We start from the raw sequence: 22,438 nt of genomic DNA, 5'->3' as shown, positions 1-22,438 counted from the left end.
CTCCTTTTCTTTTGTACTGTTTTGGAAATTATATGCTATATTTCTATTATTTTAGTGGTTATTCTTGAAATTTTGGCAAGCATCCTAAGGCAAAAAGTCTATAATTAATTTCTTCCCAACAATAAGAAAGTCTACCTTTTTCTTCCACCCTTTCTTTCTTTCAAGAAAATAGTTTCACTTTAATATGCTATTATTGTAAGAAATTTTTTTTTAAAAAAGAGACTCTAATTACCACCCCACTAAGCCTACATACTATTGCGGTCCAGTAAATTCTCACTTCACATTGTCGACAGGTTCTGGGAAACTGCAACTTCAAGCTGAATTATATACACCGCGCCTTTGAATAAAGTCATTATAATGTTGAGGGAAAAAGTTTCTCTTAAGGTGGCAGTTTCCAAGAGCCTATGGCCATTAAGTGAGAACTTACTGTATTTTACACCTTCTTATTTTTTAATCCAACAAATTAACTTCCCTTGAAGCTTTTACGGTCTTTTCGTCAGATGTGCCATTCCGGCATTTCACAATGGCGCGGGTCGTTCTGTCATGGTGGTTAACTATGCCGGGCACGTGACAGGCCCGTGCGTGTTTTTTAACTGTGTGGAATTTGTTTTGTTATTTTACGTAAGCTAAGTATTACATATAAACACTGATTATTGCTTTAACCAAAAATTGTGAAATAACCATTTTGGGAAAGTAGAAGGCGAGTGTAAGAAAACTAGATCTTCATCTAGTACCGCAGGAAGCCCCCAGATGAAGCATGGAATGTTAATTAAAAATACTGAGGTAAACTCCAGAAGAACCGGCTGAAAGAATTAAAGATGGTCATCTATGAAGTAATAATTACTACTTTTTTGTTATATTTATATTATTTTAAAATGTATGCCACTTTGGTAAAAAAAAAAAAAAAAAACCCGCAGGCACTATTCCATCACACCCGCGTGGTGGCCGCATCCATCGGAACCGTCATCCGTCCCAGCGACGGGGGAGTCAGTGACCGCCCCTAATGGGTGGAGGTTTTGTGGCTGGTTTTACCTTTTGTTTTCAAAAGTTTTACTACTTCATCAACACATTAAGGGACTTAAGCAACCTCGTTTCTGATGTCCTAAATGTCATGAAAAGCGAGGTCTCCTACGGAATCTTCCTCTCCAGTTACAGAGCAAAACCCCAAAGTCCCGTGAGCCGTGTCCCCAGCTGTGCTTTTCCCATTCACGGGACGTCTGACTTCTGCATGCCTGACGCGGACACGGTCTCAGGCCTGGGCTGGTTTCCTCCAAACGACACACAAAACCAGCTGCCAAGGCAGGATTTGTTTATGGCATTTTTAGCCTCTTAGTGACGGAGAATGCGAGGAAAGTTCACTTTTAAGTTTTAAAGGTATTTTTAAATTCACGTTTTGCTTCTTTCACAAAGAACTTCAATTTTAAACCTCTTTTTGTAATGACTTCACCAGAACACCATAAATATGCAAAAGCGCAAAGTACTGTAGTGACACTTCAACCGAAAGCCTCTCTCCATGACTGCAGCGGGGAGTCCTGACGTCCACGTCCCTAGAATATTGGGACAAAGCTACTTTTTGCTGAGCTAGTACCTATAGGTAAATGAAAAATAAAACTGATTTAAGATCCAAAATACGTGATCTGAATCCCCCCATTACCCTTGACACTCGGTGTGCTGACTCTAGGACCCCTTGCTCAGGAAATGAAGGAATTATCTGCATGGCAAGAATCATTTTTCTCTTGATCTCAAAGTCTTAGGACAGAGAATGAGAAGTGTGCGAGACAGTGGGCTGGGTGAAGGAGGAAGAACACAAACCCAATAGGAAAGGAACGATGCTTCCCGGGCAAAGGAAGGGATGGCTGCGAGACTCGAGACGACCACAAGGGGGCGCCATCTTCCCGCAGAGCGGAGCCGGACCTCCCTGCTGCCCCACACCCCTGCCGCTGATTTTTGAGATGTGCAGGGTAAGCTTCTTGTTCATTCAACACAGAAAACACTTCACTCAAATCAAAGTGAAGCTTTACCATATACCAGTGTGTATGAGGACACAAAGAAAAGATGTTCTTTGTGTCACAGATGAGGCCCGGCCAGTACCGGCCTCCCGGGAGCTAAGGAGGGACAGGGGTGGAGTGGGGGGGCGGGGAGGAGGTGGGGAGGCCGGGGCAGAGCAGCAGGGGCTCCAGCGGGACCCTGCTCGGGTCACAGTGCACAGCGCACAGGAAGGAAGCTCAGCCAGTCCACTGAGGGTGGCAGGTGGTGGTGACACTGGTGTGGACGAAACAAACAGCAGGATGCTGACAATCACTGGACCCGGGTGCTGGCTATGTGGGGTCTACCATTTTTCCCTGTTGTGTGTGCAGGTTTGAGTATTTCGCAATAAGACACTGTCGGGGAGAAAAATCACACACACACACTCTTATCCTAGAGTCAGGCTCGAGAGAGGATGTGGGGTACACCTGCTAGTGCCAGGACACGGTACTCACCCCAGGGGACACACGGCCGAGGTGTACCAGGAGAAGAGGTACTGGCAGTCAGCAGTCTCGTGGCTGAACTCGGGGATCCCGTCCTTCACCAGCGGGTCGCAGTGGAAGAAGATGGTGGAAGAGACAGACTTGGTCTTATCTTTTCCACACTTAGAGGAAGAGGCGAACACGACATCAAGATCACCGTCTGTCAGAAAGGAAGGGGCACACACAACCACAGCACCATTAGCCCGGACTGTTCGACAACAGCCCAAAGTTATCTCCGTCTAGTCTGCAAGAAGTTTGCAAAGACTTAAAACCAGATGTAAGGATGCGCCATCAGATGTCCCATGTACACCGTCTTCACAGCATGAAAAGGCCACTCTCCAACGCACATCTACAGAGCCCCTGCCCTACGTCAGGGTGCAGGAAAGAACTTAAGCTTGCCCCAAAAGAGGTCTGGCCTTTGTCCTCAGCTAACGATGGCATTTGGAGTAGGGGCTGGCCACGCAGCACTTGGGCAGTCAACCAACCAATCGATCACGCCTACGTAACGGAGCCCCAGTAAGAACGCGGACTCCAGGCTCAGGTGAGCAGCCCTGGTGGGCGACACTCCACGCGTATTGTCTCCCACAGGGCTCCGCGTTCAATTCCCTCCCGGACTCTGCCCTGTGTGCATCTCCCCTTGATTGACTGTAATCTGTATTCTTACGGCGCAAGAAGTAGTAACCGTGAGTATAACAGCTTCCAGTGAGTTCTAGTGAAAGACTGAACCTGAGGTGGTTTGGGGAAGCCCCTGAGCTTGCAGTTGGCGTCAGAATTGAGCCCTGGAGGGACTCTGCTCCCTCCAAACTTGGCAGTCGGCTCAAATTCTTCGTGGTCAGCTGCTGCTGGGGTGCCAGGAACATGGAGATGAGAGCGTAGCGTGAGACGGTCATGACTACAAACAGAGGGGTGTCCCTTGGGAAAGGTCACACGTTCTCGCGTGGGATGGGGCGAGGCAGGAACTGGACCATTCCGTTGACCTGGTGTGGGAAGCACATCGCCTGGCTCGTGCGGGGCCCAGGTGGCAGCTCCACCTTGTGACTAGAGACAGGGCTTCACGGTTCCCTGTTCCTGCCCTCTGAGGGGTGACCAGACTCATGAGGAGATTTAAACTGCATTTCTTCATAAAATGTGCAAAGAGGTCTTCAAACTAAAGCTACCTCCTGGTGCTGGTGAATGAAGAAAGTGAAAAGGTCCAAAAGGGATTTTATTAACCAAGAATAGGTAGATGCACGCGTGCTCACACGCCCACGTGTGCAAGCGGGTATTGTGGAAACCGGGGATTCCAGAAGGTCTACTGGTTGTACATCTCTGAACGTGGAGACTCTCACTCTTCACCCGACTCTTAATCGGCCAGTGCTGTGCTGTGGAGCTGAACACTCCTGCAGACGCATGAGGCGGAGTCACCCCGGGCAGGAGGAAGGTGGGCTTCCCGAGGAGGGACATTGGAGGGGGGTGTGGAAGGATGAGGAGGGTGGGCAGAGGCACTCCAGCACAAGCAACAGCATGTACAGAGCCAGCAGACAGGATGGCTTTGAGAATTTGTGAATAATCGATGGCTGGAGCCACATGTGCTTGAGGACCAGTGGCTTGTAAGCCTGGACTGGAAGGCTGGGCCCATCAGAGATCTTCAGGCTGCATAAAAAGAGTTTGGACTTTCCTTCTCTGCATAACAGGCCGCTTTGGCTTAAAGCAATCCTTCAGTCAGTCAACAAACATTTACTGAGCACTTCCTCCAGGGCCAGACACTGAGGAAACAGGACAGCAAGAGAGGGCATGACAACATGCGACAAGCGGCATCTGACTCTGAATTATGAAAGGAGTCACTGGTGTGTCCGGAAGACCACAGAGCAGGGAAGCACAGGTGACGTGGGATTACGAAAGTGAGTAAGGCTGATCAACTTCCCTCTCACGGCCGAGCCCAGAAAGCGGGTTTTTTCCAACACACTGAACTCTTTATAAAGTTAATACATTCACATAGTTTAAAATCAAATTACAGCCAGGCGTGGTGGCTCACGCCTGTAATCCTAGCACTCTGGGAGGCCAAGGCGGGTGGACTGTTTGAGCTCAGGAGTTCGAGACCAGCCTGAGCAAGAGCGAGACCCCGTCTCTACTAAAAATAGAAAGAAATTAGCTGGACAACTAAAAATATATATAAAAAATTAGCCAGGCATGGTGGTGCGTGCCTGTAGTCCCAGCTACTTGGGAGGCTGAGGCAGAAGGATTGCTTGAGCCCAGGAGTTTGAGGTTGCTGTGAGCTAGGCTGACACCACAGCACTCTAGCCCAGGTGACAGAGTGAGATTCTATTTCAAAAAAAAAAAATCAAATTACAAAAAGTACTCGTTTAACTACTAGTCATTTAAAACAAAAGCGCCTTTTGGAAATACTATTTCAAGGACAAGGCAGAACCAAAGACAACACCGGTATCGGTGTCGGCACAAACCCAGTCATCTCCTCATTATTTCCCCTAACGGATTCTTTCCTGGATCATTATTTTTCTTTCCTCCAGGTGTAGCTTCTTTGCTTATGTTGAATTTCATTGCGTCCTTTCTCATCACAAAAGCAATCTTACAGTAGTTCCTTTGGTTTGTTTGATTTGTGTTTTTTTTTAAGCAAGCATAAATAGAAGTTTGTTTTATTAGGATTCTGAAAGGAAGAAAGTAAAACGTACAAGTTTAATAAAAAGGGCCTTCCCTTTTAAAATAAAAAAAAAGAAAAAGTAAACCTTCATTCCCTCCCACTGTGTCCAAATACTTAGGCCAGCGTCTCGCAATCCTTTCCTTTCGTCCTTTTGACAAATATGAGATCTCTTACCCTTCTCCAATTTTACTTGAAGTTTCAAAATAAGGAAGTGTCATATCTAAAACCAAATCAAAAGTCATTTGGACCATGCATGCCTTTGCCTCCCCCCCAACCTCAGAACCACTGGTTTTGCTTGTTTGTTAACTGAGATGTAATTTACCAACAGTGAGATGCTCAGGTCTTACACTCACTGTTGGATGTGTTTTAACAAAATGCACATCAAGGCACAGAATAAGACCAGGCTTTTGTTTTAAAAGTGATCTGAAATTTCAACTGAAAGGAGTGTATTGATGAAAATCCTAAAGCCCTTCCATCAAGAAAGTTAAACACGGAACATTAATGGAAAGTAATGAATTACCTTGAACGTAGTATTTGGTTTTATCTGAGGTCCCAACTTTCCTACTAAAGTGCTGGTCGTTGGGCTTAACCTGGCATATGTTGGCTCCGGAGCAGGCGGGGTTCCTGGAGCTCGTGATGGTGGAAAGCTGGATTTCGTACAGGTAGTTGTCCCCGTTGGTTCTCATGTCCCCAGAGGCTCTGAACAGCCTAGAGACAGAAAAGATCATGGTGACCCGGAAGTCCTTTAAGAAGGTATTTACTACATAAAGCCAAAGCTGCAGGGTTCCGGATGTTTCCTTTCCCAAGCGGGGACAGCGCTTGCTTCCCCCTGAGACTCCGAAGGCACCAACCAACTTCCATCTCAGTCGACCTACTCCCCCCGAGCGGCTCTGCAATCAGAGAGTTCATGCGCCACATGGCCCTCCCTCCACCTATGCATGGCCAGTCACCTTGGCCACCTGACCCCGAGATCAGCCCTAGTGACACTGCTGAGAAACTGACTTTTTCTTTTTCCCGGCAAGCCCAGAAGTTCCTGCTCAAACACATGTTCAGAAAGCTTTGGCTGCAAGCCTTGGGCTTATCATGAAGTGAGAGAGGAGGGGGTACTTTATTTTTACACTCACAAGAATTCACCATCTTTGGTGTTAAAATTTAATAGCTGAGCAATGTTTTTCCTTGGTTTAAGCAAAATATGAAGCCTGCTCTAGCAACAGTAACTAAAACACACAGAACTATTTATTAATGTCTCGTGGTGCTCCCTGATAGGGAAAGATCTGAACTGTGGGTTTAATTTTGAGTATGTTTCAGTGCTCAAAAGGAAAATGTTTCCCTTACTTAAAATAAATATCCCCGAGGCTGAAGCTCTTGCCACTTATAGGGTTAGTGATCGTCCCGTTCACCATCCGCACCTCCTGGGGCTTCACAGCGCAGGCGGCTCGAGAGTCCCAGCTGAAGTAGTAAGTGCAGCTGTCGATGTCAAACCTGGGAGGAGGGAAGCACGCATGACAGTCACCTGACAGTCACCTCCCAGCTGGGCGCCAGAGGACTGAGAAACAAACAAAGGCTGCAGAGCCCTAGAGCAGCCTGCTGGCTGGGACCTTTCTGACAGCCCCAGGGCCCCCAGTGCTGCTCCGCCAGCTGGAACTCCCAGACTCAGCATTAACGACAGCTCTGGGCTAGGACGGTGACATTACTCTTTTTCAGCACCAGAACAGGGAAGATGACGTGTAGCACATCAGTAACGTGACAAAGCAAGCAAGCATTCAGTACAAATTTTTCAAAGATTTAGCCACTGCAACATTTAAAACCTGGGAAAATTGGCTCCTAGATTTTCGAATTTTTCTTTTACAAGCTTCTCAGATTCATACATCAATAAATCCTTTGACAATTTCTGGGTTTCCCCCTTTCCAAGCCCAGCTTCCAGAAGGAATCAGTTTGTTCACAAACAGCAGCTTGCGTGCTATTCCCACTGGCCAAACTCTGCTGGCAGGAGGAAGACGTTGCCGGGAGGACTCTACAGTGCAAGCACTCCCCAGGCGCAGGCCCCACCTACCTGTGGGTCCCAGACAGGCTGCTTAAACACCTGGCCTTGGGTGGGACAATCACACCCCTTGGTTCTTCTACGACACTCAAAGACCGAGGCCTGTTAAATACCGTTCGGCCAGCAGAGACAGCCCTGATCCTAGACCAAGAGCAGGTTTTCCAAGGCAAGCCAGGCCAGGAAGTCGCATTAGTCCAGTCACAGAGTGTCTCAGCACTTTCCCCGGGGAACCACGCCTGGTGAGCAGCCCAGCCCGCTACAGGACCATCAGGCCCCAAGTTTCAGTAGCCGCTCCCGCAACCCCTGCGCTGCGACAAACCCCATGTGAAAACGCAGGAGGACTCTTGAGGCGCTCCCACCATGCTCTGCAGTCCCACTCTGCGCCCCCAGCCTCCTGACCTCTCGAAGGCAGGTCTGCCCACCGTCTTCGCACAGGTCAATTCTATCACAGTGGACGCAGTCTTATTGTCACCACATGGATAACCTTTTGAATAAGTGACAATCACTCTGTCATCTGAAACACACAAATGATTGAACTGACGTTATTTCTGGTGCGTTATAAAAAGCCTCGATGTTGGGAGTCAAAATCCACTTGAAGGGCCAGGAGGAGTTTTTGGCTCGCTGAAGGTTTGCCGACTTGCTCTCGACACCCTTATGTTTGGTGGCGGCCACCCAGCTTGCACAGCCATTGTCACGGCAACGGTGAGGCCTGGGGTCAAACCTGCACCTTCCACTTCATGACCCTGGGTTGCCAAACTTCTGAGCCTTGATGTGTAGAACAAGAACACTATCCAAAGCGTGCAGGTTTCGGGGTGCACACGTGACATGGGAGAACAACGGGACCTAGAGAACGGCAGCAGTCATCACTGCTCCAACTCCACACCATTTCTGCATCATTTTCGGTGCCTTCCTGACAGGGCCCCTCACATGAGCCTTCCAGTAATAACGGACAGGGATCCGACAAGGTGAAAAAACAGAGACAGAGACCAGTGTTCTTGGGTCTTCTGGCTCGAAGTCAAGCTCTGTCTGTTTTTGAGAGGGTCACGTTAAAAGCCCTCTAACTTGCAGAGTCTAAGAGAAAAGTGACTACACGCTTTAAGTCGCACGTGTCACAGGGGCAGTGGGGCTACCAGGTTTTAACTCTTGTGCCGCTTCCAAGAGACTGCCAGGCCTGCCCGGCGTGCTGTCCTACGAACTGGCTGAGCCCAGCCCAGCCCCGCAGACAGACGACATCTCCAGGGCACGGCATGGGGTCTCTGGGAGGAGCATGCTCCCTCCACCCCCATCTCGCACACGTATGTCCTTCCAGGCAGGGGCATGTGGCGGAAACAACACGGGTCCAGTACTAGCTAAGCCAAGTGTTCTCCACATGACACAGGCCAAGGCACCAGGGGCTGTGTGGCGGGAGGTGAGAGGTGGGACTCCAGGCCCTCCACCCCACCCTGAATTCAAAGGTGCTCCAGCTGGGTTTGTTCTAAAGAATAAAGAGCTTCACTGTTTCAAGAAAAATTTTTTAAGTTGCTGGAACACGGGAACAAACAAATGTAGGTTGTAATAGCACAGACACCCCGTGCTAGTTGGGCGACACGCTGACCTTCTATATCTCAGTGGCCTTACCTGTGGAATGGACCGGGATTAAACACGGATAAAGCACATTTGCTTGATAAATGTTAGCGCCTGCGACAAGAAGCCCACGTCCTCTTGGCCACAGGCGGGTATCCCTACGTGAATGCCGGGGTCGCTGTAATTGTCCTTAGACAGTGCCCCGCTCAAGGCCGAGAGTAAGATCCCACCTAGTGTGCCGGACACCAGGAGATTATTTCTAGTTCCGGGCCCAGGAGAAAGCACGAGCTCTGCCCGCTGGGCCGCGCAAGATGGCGCTCACCAAACGGAAGGCAGCCAGCAAGTCACCACCAGTAAGCGAGGTCACCTCGTTCCACGCTACCCCGTGTTCACTATTCTCTTTTGTTCCTCCTGCCTCAAACTCTTAGTGAAGCCTTAAGTACGTTAGTCTTCCTCAGTTGGCTACGAGAAAGGCTACGAGAAAGACTGCGAGTTCACACGGGACCCTGCGCCCTTCTTGGGCGATGTGGAAACGGCAGCAGCAACCACCCTCCACAGCACTGGGAGCCTCCAGCAGGCGGCAAGTCTCGGGTGGAGGTCCGGCCGCTACTTTCTGTGCGGCCACGCTTGCCCGCCACCGGCCTGCAGAATCTGGGGCTGTTTTTTATCAAGGGTGACAGTGGTTTCCTCAGAATCCCCTTCTCCATTTCAACATCCTAAGCTGACTTAAGTCACCCTGTGGTTTCAGCAGGACAACTTGGGCAACTCCACGCCAGCCTAACAGGCAGCGGTGAATTTTTTTCTTTACTGGTCCCTCCAACATATCCCCATCGTTCTTAAGCTAAGAAAGCTCTGATTTCCTCCTCTAAGAATGAAAGAGAACATCTTTCACTCAACAATGAATTGCAAGACAAATTTTCTATTATTAAAAAGCATCGTTATTTTTGAAATTGTTACGATGTTACAAAAATATACCCCTGAATTATCTTTACCAGGTCCTTGTGCAACTGTCTGGCTTTCAAACAAATTTACATATATGTCAACTTAGGCACTGACCTGCAGCCAGAACATGAACTTCAGAGGAACTCACAGCATTCTTACTTCCTGCAGGACAGAGACACCTCCCCAGGGTAGCTGAGCCCCTCTAACACCCAGGCTGGGACCTGCGGCCTCAGATAATACAAAGCAGCACTTACCCTTATGTTCCAGGAGTTTCCAAAATGCCTGAGGGACGGTCATGGGGAATAACACCTGGAGGTTTCCACCAGAACCCGTGCCGTCACACTGAGGACACCCTCCCCCTCCCAGACACAGCTCCGCCAACCCAGCCCAGGACCCGCAGGCTGTACCTTTGACATCCAGCTTCTGCGTGTGAATGAGTCCCAAGACCTGGACCTCACCAGTTGGGCTCTTTCTGCAAACACTGGCTCTTTCGGGACAGTCAAGGGGGCCTTTATGTACTCTCTGGCACAAATTTATATAGTACCTATAAAACGACACAAAGGGGCAGGGGCGAGGAATGCAAGTCGAGTCTCTGCCCTAACACAAGTGGGCAGTCAGGACAATGAACGACCCCAGCCAGCAACGCCTAAGGAGTTCTTGCCAAAGACCTGAGAAACCCAACACATCTCCCACAAGCCCGAGCAGCAGACACACAGGGGAAACCTAGCCTGATTCGGCCCATCCAGCTGCTTCTGGTTCTGAAGGCCGCATTTCTGTTCACCCAGACTCCCCTCCCCTACGATGTCCGAACACCCCAGTGCACCACAACCGACACCTAGGCTGCTTCCCAGGACCTCTAGCCCCACGTGCGCGTGGTATTCCCACCTCTGAACCAGGACGGGCCAACTATTGTCCAGCAATCTTGAGTTCCCACCTGCAGCACGTGTAACCTGTGGGCCAGCGGGGAAGGGTACTCACCAGGCTCCCTCGTGGACCAGGGACCAGGACCCAGTGAGGGACGACAGCAGCCGCAAGTCGTAGGTCTTGTGCTTCTGAACGAATTTGCACTCCATCTTCGTTGGAGGACAGACGACTTTCGTCTTCCACTCAAATGTCACCTCGCACCCACGAACTTCACTGAAGACTTGTGGCCTTCCAATGTCCTCATCTTCATCGCACTTAAATATGATCGTAGATGTCCGGTGGCTTTTTGCTGAGGGGTGGCAGGTGGGGAAAGGGTCAGCACCCACTGACTACTCAGCGTCTGCCCACTCCCCATGCTGCCCCGGCCACCTGGCACTTTGTTTCATGCACGTGTATACTAACTCCAAACAGACCAGGCTCCCTCAGGCACAGTCTCTTAACCCCATGGCACGAGCACAGTTCCTTGTAGACAGGTGTTCAATATTTGATCAATGTACTAACAATCGCAAAAGTTAAAATAACGCAACACCTACAATTACCTAAAAACTTGAGTGACGGTCAATGAACCAGGAATAATGTTCTGTCAAAATAAGCCCCAAAACTTTCTCAGGTCTTTCTCAGGTAGTCAGTCCCTTATAAATTTAACGTCTATGGTTCCTTAAAACGTCTCCTTTTGTTCCCTGGTCGTTTGTAAGAATTCCGTGATTTTTCACGCGTTTGTCTCATCTTACTGTCCTGGGGAACGCACGTCACGTTAGTAGGATCCTGCCGTGACGATCACCTCCGAGCATCACAGGAGCGAGGGCACTGGGGTCAGCTCACCGTGAACCAAAGCCCTCCCTGTGCCTGCCACAGAGCAGTCAGCGAATGGGACCCTGGGTTTCCTGAATACTCGCTAGCCACCCTGAAGACCCACGCTAGGCAGTCATTTCGCTGAGACATGAATTTGAACCACCAGGGCTGAGAACTGGTAGGTGGACACAAGTCAGCCGGTGAGTGGGCCTAGCCAGCCACCCAGCTCGGCAGCTACTGCAGCCCTACTGCGCGGTCAACAGGTACGGTTACCCAGGGCTCCCATGGAGCGACTGAAATGTTTCTCTGTGGGAAACGGCCCTAACAAGAAAACGTTTCATGCAACAGAATTCCTGCCCTTGACTTGAACATCCACAAAGGTCTCAGCATGAATCAAGCCTGGACAGTGTCGGGGGTCCCCTGCAGCAGGCCGCGCTGGGACGCAGAGCCTCCCACTCACAGTGTCTGCAGAAGCCCCACTCGCGGTCCCTGTCGTAGTTTGCAGTTGTACTGCACCAAAGCTTCGCCCTTCCCTCCACGACACACTCCTCGTAGCTCTTCCCATTGAATATGAAGGGGAAGACACAGGGGACACCTTCGTCCGTTTCTGGAAAGAAGAAGAACATCTGAATAATCCAGATTACCTGTATGATGTCAGCGGTGCCTTGCCAGGCACCATCACCCAAGAACACACACGAAGGAGCCCGAGGAAGCTGCCCATCCTAAACCCAAGCGTGACAGCCAGGAGTCCCTACGAGAACTTAACAGGCAACTGGCACAACATGGTGGGATTCAAAGCATGAGCGTTCACACCCAGGAGGATGATAATGTCATGTTTCATATTCATTCCAAGCTTTCAGCATTTGTAGGATTTGGGAGCTTCATTCCTCAGTTTCTTCTTGCTGCTCAGTCTACGGATATAAAATTTATGCCATTGCAAATCTTTACCTGGAGGGCAAACATCACCATTCACGTAACTTAAAATGACGGCCTCGTCCTGGTGCCTGTAATCCAGCTTCATGGACGCCAGACGTCCAAACGACACCCCCTTGCTCCCCGAGAGCAGACACACACCGCCGTCCTTACAGCCTCCTTGGTCTGGCCCGCCGGCCGTGGTGCACACCCCCACGCTGTATGTGCGCAAATCTCGAGTCACCTGGACAGAAAAACGTCATGCGTGGCTGCGAGCAGAACGACAGCACCTGGATCTCCAGGTGGAGAGAGAACCGTCACTGCTGTTCAGGGCGCGGTGGGGAAAGTGTAGCTCTGCTGCGTCATCAGAACACACTCACCCTCCCTCTCTCCAGGCCTGAAGCCCTCCGGGAGCCTCCCGCCAGCCTGGGCCCAGCTTCCCTGGTCATCCTGCTGCCCCTAGAGGCCCAGGCAGCCCACTGCTGGCACCCACTGCCCTGCCTGTCCTCTCTAGCCAGGGCCCTGCAGCTCAGCCTACCTTCCTGAAGCCCACACTTCCTTGCCTGTGCAATGGGGTGTCGTGAGGACTGAGCACATCAGTGAGCAGACACCCCACGTGGACAGGCAGCCTTGCCCTCTTCACCTGCTCTGCCCCCGCAGGCTCACACTTGCTGCGCACCCGGCCCTCGAGCCCAAAACTCAGAGCTGCCATGCCCAGACAGGTGCTGGGATTGCGCAGCCTGGTCCAGATGCTGGCATGACCTGGCCACATCTAGATCCCCAGGCTCAGGGGTCAGGGGCCCTGGCCACCAATGATCATGACCTTGATGTGGCCAACAGTCCATAGAGATGTGCACAAGAGCTCCGGCATGACACCAAGTCACATGCCCAAATGCTTCTTGAGTCGGGGGCACCCCCTAGCTCCCTCCACCTATCACCTCTGTGGGCAGCAAACAGCTGCCTCTATCTTAAAGCCAGCCTGGAGACAGGAATTCACCATGGACTTAGCCAGCCACACTAGATGTGGCTCTGACGCTGTGGGTGTGTGTTACACACGTGTCCCCAAGCCGCCCTGCCTGCTCTCCTCTGATACGAAGGGTCCCCGTGTCCCATCATTGGGTCACTTGATCCTCACAAAGTCTGAAGCACAGAAACACCCCGACCTGTGAGATCCAAGGCCAAGGATCAGCTGTGCTTAGCCACACAGTCCAGAAACCTTCCCGATGTGCCGCTCCTGTGCACCCCACGTGAGAGCCACCACTCATGTGCTGCCAAGGCGGTCACACGCTCCGACGGCCACAGATGCCACGTCACCTGAAACACTCCAGGCAGCCTCGCGGTGGTGGCCACCGAGTCGTGGAGCACACCCACACGGCGAGGCACGGCCTTACCTTAAAGGTGCTCTTGGAAAGGCTGGACAGGTTGAAGCTGTAGAGCAGCTGCTCGTCCGTCAGGGCGCAGCCCTCGGTCCTCACTTCGTCAGGACAGACGATTGGCGTCTCCCACTCGAACACAAAGTCACACTCGCTGGTCCTTAACAGCTTTGGCGTTCCCTGTTGTGCAGAAGAGCACGGGCCTTAAAAATCCGGCAGTGTAGGGACAGCAGCTCCCTGCTGCACCCTGCGAGGACCCCCAGCCGGGGAGGGACACTCAACAGCAGCAGCTGGAGGACCCCGCGCTGTGCTGGGGCACAATGGGCACCTCTGACCCTGCTCCACACACCCTGGAACTCCCTGGCTACCTCCAGGTCGCCGTCCTTTCCTTAAACAGAAACAGACCCTGAGAGCTCTGTGCCATAGGCTGGAAGGAAGAAGCGGGAGGTCTGTAAATGAACAAAAGCTAAGTCTGTGAAATCAAGACCCTCTTTGCAAAGGAAGCAAGTGCTTTAATCACAACCAGGGTCTTCATGCCACTGTTTCTAGAAACTGGGGATATCTACAAAGGGGGCAAGATGCCACTGGCCAGATATTCCATAGGCCAAGTATCCCTGAATGTACTTGTGTCCCCTTCCTCTGCAACAGCAATGAGGCAGATGAAGAGCTGGTCAGGAATTTCACTTTCATTTGCTGTGAAAGGTTTTTTTCCTATGACACAAGTGGTAAAAGCACTTCTACTGAAGTTGAAAACCACAAGGGAGGAGAATCTCTTTAAAATCTTTCTGAAAACGGAACATACATTCAGCGTGAGACGCCTCGTTTCTAAAAACAAGTAAACACTGATCACTCTCAACACGCAGCTGCCCAGAATGAACCAAAATCGTTCCGGGTGGCCCGCTCTGTGCAGTGCCAGACCGAGCACGGCTCCTCGTTCTTCACCCGGCAGGGTGAGGGAACCACGGGTAGCTTGTTAAGAGGCGGGTCTGTGAGAGAACGGAAGAATCTCCTTTAAACAATGGAATGCTGTCGGAAACAGAAGCCCTTCTAAAGGGTACGTCCACGTGGCCTTATCCTGTGTGTCTGCAGAGGCACAGACAGACATATCTGCATAAAAACGCAGATGTACACACAAGGACGTGACAGGGTTGACTGAACACGGCTTCACCTGTCCTTGCTAACTAAGGATCGTCATCACACTCAAAGAGTCACGAACAGGGACATGTCCAAGGGCTCTGAGCCGCTTTGGGCCTCTACACGGAGCAGCCTACATGGCAGAGGTTTTGATTCTTTCCTCCTCTCTCTTAGTCACTGCACTTTCCTCATTGCCAGGTGGCTGCCGGGTCACTTCCTGCTACTGCTGACGGACCCAAGTCCGGGCTTTACAAACCTGCCACAGGCCAGAACATCAGAAAGTCATCTTCATCGGAACCATAAGACATAGCAGATCATAATCCACCACCTGAACTCCTTAGGGTCAGATGAGCCTTGTGATCCATCATCTTTAGGATTTTAAGAGGCAATTTGGGATATATTATTTATACTACATAATAGACACAAGCGTGTACCCCAGCTCCTAGAATCAAACACATCAGCATTTCTGCAGCAAGATGTATGATAATTCACATTAGGCAGGACAAATACCAGCCACAAACAGCCTCAGTTCATTCATGTCAAAGGATTCACAAGTTTCCAGAGCTTCAGAGACGTCAGAAGCATGGAGGGGGCTGTGGAGCAATGGGCTGTCCCTCCACGTGGCAGGCTGGGACCAGCTGTGCCACTGTCAAGCTGCCCTGAGTCACTGGGGAATGGGGGCTGTAACCTACCAACTTATCTCCTATTCAGATGGGGTCAAGAGAAAACGTATGCAAAAACTCTTCATGACAAAAACATACTCATTACAACGGATGCCGATATTATTAATATATACTTAACATGCACATAAAACAGAAGTCAATAACCTTCTTGTAAGTAAAAGTACTACTCTGTTGTAGCCATTTTGATTCCAGAGGACTTTTATTACTTGCTAACTTCTGAATTCTGAGCTATGTCCCGAATGATTATATCTGCCCATAAGTCTGATTTCCCAATAAGAATAAAATCAGTAATGTCATAGTAAAAACAAGAGTTATGACTCTTTTAATACAACTATGGTCAAAGCTGAATGTCAGTTCTATACTCAAGTGTTTTAAATTATAGCAAGCCTCAATGTGCTTTTAGCTCAGGGTGAGCCTACTCGGTCCTCAATTAAATGGTTTTAAATTACTCAGATGCACCGCTGACGTCCCCCGTCATCCAAGGCAGACTGAGGAGCTCCCTGGACTGAACTGCGCTTTCTGGTTGTCCGGCCTCGGCTCACTAACCTGCGTTCCGGCGTCTACTCTAGATGGCCGCGGGCGCGCACTTACCATGCTCACTCCTCTCCTGCAGTGAAACGCGATGAGGGAGGTGTAGTTGAAATGCTTGTCTGCCGAGCAGGGAGTGCTGCTTTCAAAATTCAAGTAAATTTCTTTCGCTACCGGATTGAGTATCGGAGGTCCTGCGACCCGGCCAATATCCTAAGCAAAGAACAAAGAGTATTTCGGGAAATTGTTTCCAAGGTTAGTGGAGTAAAAGCGAATACAGAATCATAAAAACCAGACCTCATCAGTTCTGAAAATGAGCAGCATCTAAAAATTTGAGTTAACACCAACTCAAGTAAGAGGTGTTAACATTGAGATGCTACAGAGGAACTTCCGTACGCTGGTGGTTATTAGTTTTGATCCTAAGGTTAGTTCTAAGTAAGGTAGATTTTATTTCTGTGCATAGTCAATTTTCAGGATTCTAGGCAATAAGAACATCTCTCTCCAGTCATATTGAGGGTGACAGAGTGAGACCCTGTCTCTTAAAAAAATAAGTAAAAAAAAAAGCTGCCCAGTCCTCCATCACCTGCCGGTGGAAGGCAGGAACCTGAGAAACGTCCTCCCACTGCCTGACGCTGCCCTGGGAACGTTCATTCACCTGGCACGGCAGTCCCTGCCAGGTGTGTCCTCAGGGATGGGGACAGATGTTCACTGTTGATTTTTACTGCTCATCACAGCACCTGACACATAGTGGCTGCTCAATAAATATTTTTCAGTGAATAAATGAATGAGGGAAAGGTGAATGGCCAGGAATGGTGTGTGTGATCAATGTGTACGTGTGTGCACGTGAAAGCGTGTGTGTTCACACATGTGCATCTTCCCCATGATTTTGCTCTCAGCTGCAACGCTTTGCACTCATCACTGTGGGACATGTTCAGGCCACATAACACAACACCCTCTCCAATTAAAGAACTTACTATAATTTTTAAAACCTCACCAAGGTTGGCTAAGCAGGAAAATACAGCAGATTGGACCTCCCAGAGAACAACTCACAATGGAGGACCCCAAACCCACACTGTCAGAGAGGATGCTACCAGAGGCTTCCTATGAAGGTCAGGTTTACCCAGGACTCCCAGTCACACAGCTGCAGCTTTGTTAAACGCACACTGCGGCTGGGCATGGTGGCTCACACCTGTAACCCCTGCACTTTGGAAGGCCGAGTCGGGAGGATCACTTGAGGCTGGGAGTTCAAGATCAGCCTGAGCAAGAGCGAGACCCCGTCTCTACAAAAACATAGAAAAAACATTAGCTGGGCATAGTGGTGCGAGCCTGTAGTCCCAGCTACTCAGGAGGCTGAGGTGGGAGGATTGCTCGAGCCCAGGAATTACAGGTTACAGTGAGCTATGACCAGACATTGCCCTCTAGCTTGAGCAACAGAGTAAGACCCTGTCTTTAAAAAATTAAAAAAAAAAAAGAAAGAAAGAAAAAGAAAAGAAAAAAACACCTCATACTGTGGCCATAGATACAAACACAGACAGCTTTCAAGATATATGTCAAGTACTGAAACACACCAAGGATTTACCAAAATATTAATAAAACTCATGGAGACGATTTTTAAAGATCCAAATATATATCAAAAAAATGCTAGCATGGCCGGGCGCAGTGGCTCACGCCTGTAATCCTAGCACTCTGGGAGGCCGAGGCAGGTGGATCGCTCAAGGTCAGGAGTTCGAGACCAGCCTGAGAAAGAGTGAGACCCCGTCTCTACTAAAAATAGAAAGAAATTATCTGGACAACTAAAAATATACATACAGAAAAAATTAGCCGGACACGGCGTATGCCTGAAGTCCCAGCTACTCGGGAGGCGGAGGCAGTAGGATCGCTTGAGCCCAGGAGTTTGAGGTTGCTGTGAGCTAGGCTGAAGCCATGGCCCTCTAGCCTGGGCAACAGAGTGAGACTCTGTCTAAAAAAAAAAAAAAAAAATGCTAGCATAAAGCAAAAGCTTTCAAAGCACAATATTTAGCTATCAGCAAGCCTGCTTTTGCCCTTAATTACAGCACGTTACCAAAGAAAATGCTTGCATTTCACGAGTGCTTTAATTGCACAAGACAAGCATTTCAGACAAAGAAACCAGGCCATGCCAATGTGTTTTCTCGCCACTTTACCTAAACACTTCTCTTGATTAGGTCAACCCTGAGACTCCTAACATGACACACAAAAAAAGTTCTATAATATGTGTTCACATTGTCTTACACAGCTCAAATACTCTCTGGCTACCATTATCCACAGCTACCGACAGTTCAACGCACAAACCCCCACCTTACTCTTCCCCTAGAGCACCCAGAACACACCCAGCCCTGGCTCATTTCTCCACTCTCTCTGAGTAACTCTCCCTCGAAAGCAAGCAACACAACAGGAAGGTTATCGCTAAACGTCTTGCAAAAATCGTCTCCATCCCTCATTTCCCACACTCACTATGGGGGGACCATCGACAGGGACTTTGCACACAGCGGCTCCAGCGGGACACGGCACCCCATGCATGGGGTTCAGCGGCTGGCAGATGTTGATGTAGAAATCGGGGCTGGTATCGGAAGCGTCATCCTTACTCTCGTCGTACGCTTCGTACCCGCCGGTGCGGTGGATGAGAGGGGACAAGTCAATGATAGAGCTTCCATTCCTCACGGAACATTCCGTCTGTTAAATAGGAAAGATTGCATTGGAGTCGCCCAAAAAATTTTCTTAATCACCATTAAGTCATATAAGAATTTAACAGGCTAACAACAAAAAAAAGCACAGAGAGTAGGTTAAAGTCTCAAAGTGCTGCATCACACAGCACCAGGCACTTCTGGTCAGCTTGATAACTGGGACAATCAGAGTGGACAAGGTCAGTTGGTGAACCCAGCACGGGGCCCGGGTGGAGCTGGGCGGGGACTTCTTGACTCACCGTCTGCTCGCAGGCCAGCGGCGTGTGCCAGGAGAAGAAGAGGGTGCACGTCTGCTTGTCCAGGGAGATGAGCATGGGCCTGTTGGCTGGCCCGGCCTCAGGCCTGCACACAAAGCTGATCACACTCTTGTAGCTCAGGCCGGATTTGGAGGGACAAGGGGACCCGTCCTCGTACACCAGCCGCAGGACCTGGTCCGCGTAGGTCAGCCTCTTGTTGGCCTTGCCAACGCTGATCCTGGTCTGACCAAAGCAGGCCCCTGCGCCACAGGGAAGAGTGGAGAGAAAAGAACACGGTCACAGACTTGGTGGCCTGTTTGCTGATGAGAACTTTCTACACACCCAGACTGTCAATTTCATGCTGTCACTCGTCGTTTCAAGTGTCCAATATGGCTTTGGCCAATGTTACGCATTTAATATTTCGTCACATATCCAGCCACACATCCCCCATGCTGGCTGATGGCCACCGAGACGAAGGTGTTTGATCTTGGCTCTGCTCGTCTCTTTTGCCATCAGCACGAGGTCACGATGGGGACAGCCCGGGGACGGGGGAGCCAGATGATACTTCAAGAGCTGAGGCACTCACCCACACCAGCAGGGCAGTTCTCATTTTCCCCACAGATGCTCATGTACACCAGCCCCTTCTCGCTGTAGGCGGCTGTGAATCCTGCTCTGCCGCTCAAGGAGCTCAGATCGAACAGGTGTCCTGTGAGATGGAAGTGGGGGGACACGGTGACCCCAGCAGGCTCACACTCGGACCCCACTAGTGTTAGGACTTCTGAATCTCACCACGACTCACGGCCCCCCTCACCGACACTGCTCCAACCAGCTAGTGTGCATCCCAAGACACCAGTGCCCAAATTCATGAGACGGCCCATCTTCTCCCCAAAAGATGGTGGCTCCCAGCACCCTCTCCTCTGGGGCCATAGCGCAGCAGCCCTAGGACTCCCCAGGCATCGACAGAACCCAACAGTGTTCTGTCCCCTCTAACTGCCCATGGGATGCCCCCTGCGCCTCTCTGGGTGCCCAGCACAGAGGACAGTGGAAGTGTCCTGGCCCGTCCAGAGAAAGGCCCAATGGACCACACACACACTACGGACGCTTCTGCCCAGGGTGCTGCTGTGCATGGCTCCTCGGTCCCTCACCTGTGCTGGGGTTGGTGACCTGGCAGTCATCGTGCACATTGCTTTTCACGGCACAGGCGGCGGCCGTGGGCCAGGAGAAGGTGTACTCACAGTCCTCCACCGCGCTGATGAACATGGGCCTGGAGTTCTACAAACAAGCACAGACAGGCCCCAAGGGGATCTCAAGTTTGACATTGTAACTCAGCTATACCACGGGGAAGCCGCTCTGCAGAACTCATGAGCACGTGGGGTTTTTGACTCAGTGTCTTCCGGGGACAAAGTGCAGATTAGGAAAGCAAAGGATCAGAACACGCTCCTGGGGTGCCACAGTGGGCTTAGCGCCCACAGGGAAGTGAAACCACCGAGAGCCAGAACCCACGGAGGGCCAGGAGGGCTCCTCGGGCTGAGACAAAAGACAGTGCAGGCGGGGGCGGGCGGGGGGGCCACCAGGAGACACGAGTGAGAAGACAAGGGGTGACATTCTGAAGACACGCGCGCTAATATCTGTTACACGGTCAAAACAAAAAGACCCGCCAAGCGCACTCCCTGTTAGTTCTGTGGATCCTCCCACTCCTCAGCCAAGGCTGTTCTGCTCGCGTCACCACAGGACTGGCGAGACTCGCTCGGCGGCACCCTCCTTCCCGGGTAACCCTGGGACAGCTCTGCACCCCACTTCCAAAAAGCCCTCCCGCAGTGCGCCATCCAGGCACCCTTCTGTGCTCAGCCACGAGCCTGCCTGCTCAGCCAGGAACCAGAGCCCGTGGGGCCTGGCCTCCAGCGCCCAGCGGCTCTCACATCTGGGCAGAACTTCTGCAAGTTCTTCCCAAGAAGAAACCTCACTGCCACTCCAGGCAAGAGAGCAGGACTTGGGCGCCTGGCGCTCCCCTTGTCCCAGCTCTCCCGCCGCTGCAGCCAATGGCTGGGGAGAGCAGGCAGCCAGCCTGAGCGGGCACCCAACGCAGCTACAGCCCTAATCACACCAGCACACGGGGCTCCCCTCAATCTCACAACACGGAAACCACTAACGCAGTCAGACCTGCTGAACCCACATCTCAACCGAGCAGGGGGAGACTTGGCCCAGTGGCTGTGCACCTGCCAGAAAAGACGCCTGCCCTTCCTAGCTCTTCTCTGGAATCCCCACCATAGCTGGCAAGACAGCACACCTCGGTATTACTGGGTGAACAATGTGGAGTGCCCGAGTAATTAACCAAGTTACGTGGCCAGGAAGTGGAGCCGCCACCTCTGACCTGGGTATGTCCAACCTTCTTGCTCTTCCCAAGCTGCCTCCGTGAAGACAGGGCACGCTGTCAGTTTCCTCTACAGCCTTTGGGGGATCTGAGTCCAATGCTAAAAAGAACCAACTAAATTTGAGAACAGAATTGCCAGGGGAAGTGTCTGAGGAGCCGGGGGGGCGTGTCCCCAGACTGCAGGCTGGGACGACGCTGGGATCTCACCCTCCGTTAAGCTGCGTCATGTCAACCTCTACAACTCGCATCCCCATGAGGACATGGTCTCCCTGACCGTCGGATTTGGGCCCGTCCCAAAGCTGCAGCAGGGGCTCCCCCTTACCACTCGGTTCTCACTGCAGGTGAATCGGATAGTGGTTGACTTTTTCCGAATCTGGTCTGGGCACGAGTCGCCGTCAACATACTTGAGGACGATCACGCCATCTGTCCACTGAGGCCCGTCCCTCACCCTGCCAAGGTTCATGGGCTTGGAGCCACCCAGCAGACACGCGGCCGCTTCGGGAGGGCACGGCTCTGCAACACATGAGGTATGAGTAAGAGTCACCTTCAGGGACCCACCAGTCTAGAACAGAACTTCATCCAGCAAGTCATGGCAGACGTGCTACAGAACTTCTAGCAGGCGCTCCAAAACAGCTGCTATTTCTTTCACACCAGTCAGACGACGATGACATCATGTCCGTTCTCATTCATTTCAATGCTGTTTTACCCCAGGTGGAATGGGGACGGGCATAGGGTGTGGTGGGGAATCCCAGATACAACAATCAAATTATTCCTGAACCCCACAGATGATGGAGCTGAATTCCCTGAGGGAGCCAATGGAACGTATTGAATGGCCCGCATTCACGTACTCTCTTTATTCAAGAAGTTACCAAGAACTTTGCCCACTTCCCAGTCCCTGAACCATCTGTGCCATCTGCCCCGGGGAAAGACGCAGTCCCACACCATGGGTGTGAACCACAGTGTCACACCCTGCCCAGCAAGACTCAGCAAGGGGAAGTGGGCCCACGGTCTCAACCCACACAGAGAACGAAAATGACACAAGAACTGGGTGGGTTGTATTAAATGCCACAAAAATGGGACATTTCATCTTCA

General features: G+C 51.0%; 1 protein-coding gene across 1 annotated transcript in view; it reads right to left on the bottom strand.

Annotated features, from left to right (window-relative positions):
• The window catches only part of IGF2R (insulin-like growth factor 2 receptor), a 104,718-nt gene that overhangs the window by 5,670 nt on the left and 76,610 nt on the right, over positions 1-22,438 (bottom strand). The window contains 17 exon segments of the mRNA XM_012646830.1: positions 2,481-2,667; positions 5,666-5,853; positions 6,481-6,627; positions 7,586-7,700; positions 10,099-10,235; positions 10,670-10,904; positions 11,868-12,014; positions 12,356-12,563; positions 13,711-13,872; positions 16,101-16,250; positions 18,510-18,728; positions 18,979-19,182; positions 19,184-19,235; positions 19,562-19,613; positions 19,616-19,681; positions 20,121-20,247; positions 21,669-21,859. Coding sequence (XP_012502284.1) covers positions 2,481-2,667; positions 5,666-5,853; positions 6,481-6,627; positions 7,586-7,700; positions 10,099-10,235; positions 10,670-10,904; positions 11,868-12,014; positions 12,356-12,563; positions 13,711-13,872; positions 16,101-16,250; positions 18,510-18,728; positions 18,979-19,182; positions 19,184-19,235; positions 19,562-19,613; positions 19,616-19,681; positions 20,121-20,247; positions 21,669-21,859 — 2,587 coding nt within the window.

Source organism: Propithecus coquereli, unplaced genomic scaffold, assembly GCF_000956105.1.
Source record: "Propithecus coquereli isolate 6110/MARCELLA unplaced genomic scaffold, Pcoq_1.0 Scaffold25, whole genome shotgun sequence".
Taxonomy (NCBI): Eukaryota; Metazoa; Chordata; class Mammalia; order Primates; family Indriidae; genus Propithecus; species Propithecus coquereli.
This window is presented reverse-complemented; position numbering and strand designations above follow the sequence as displayed.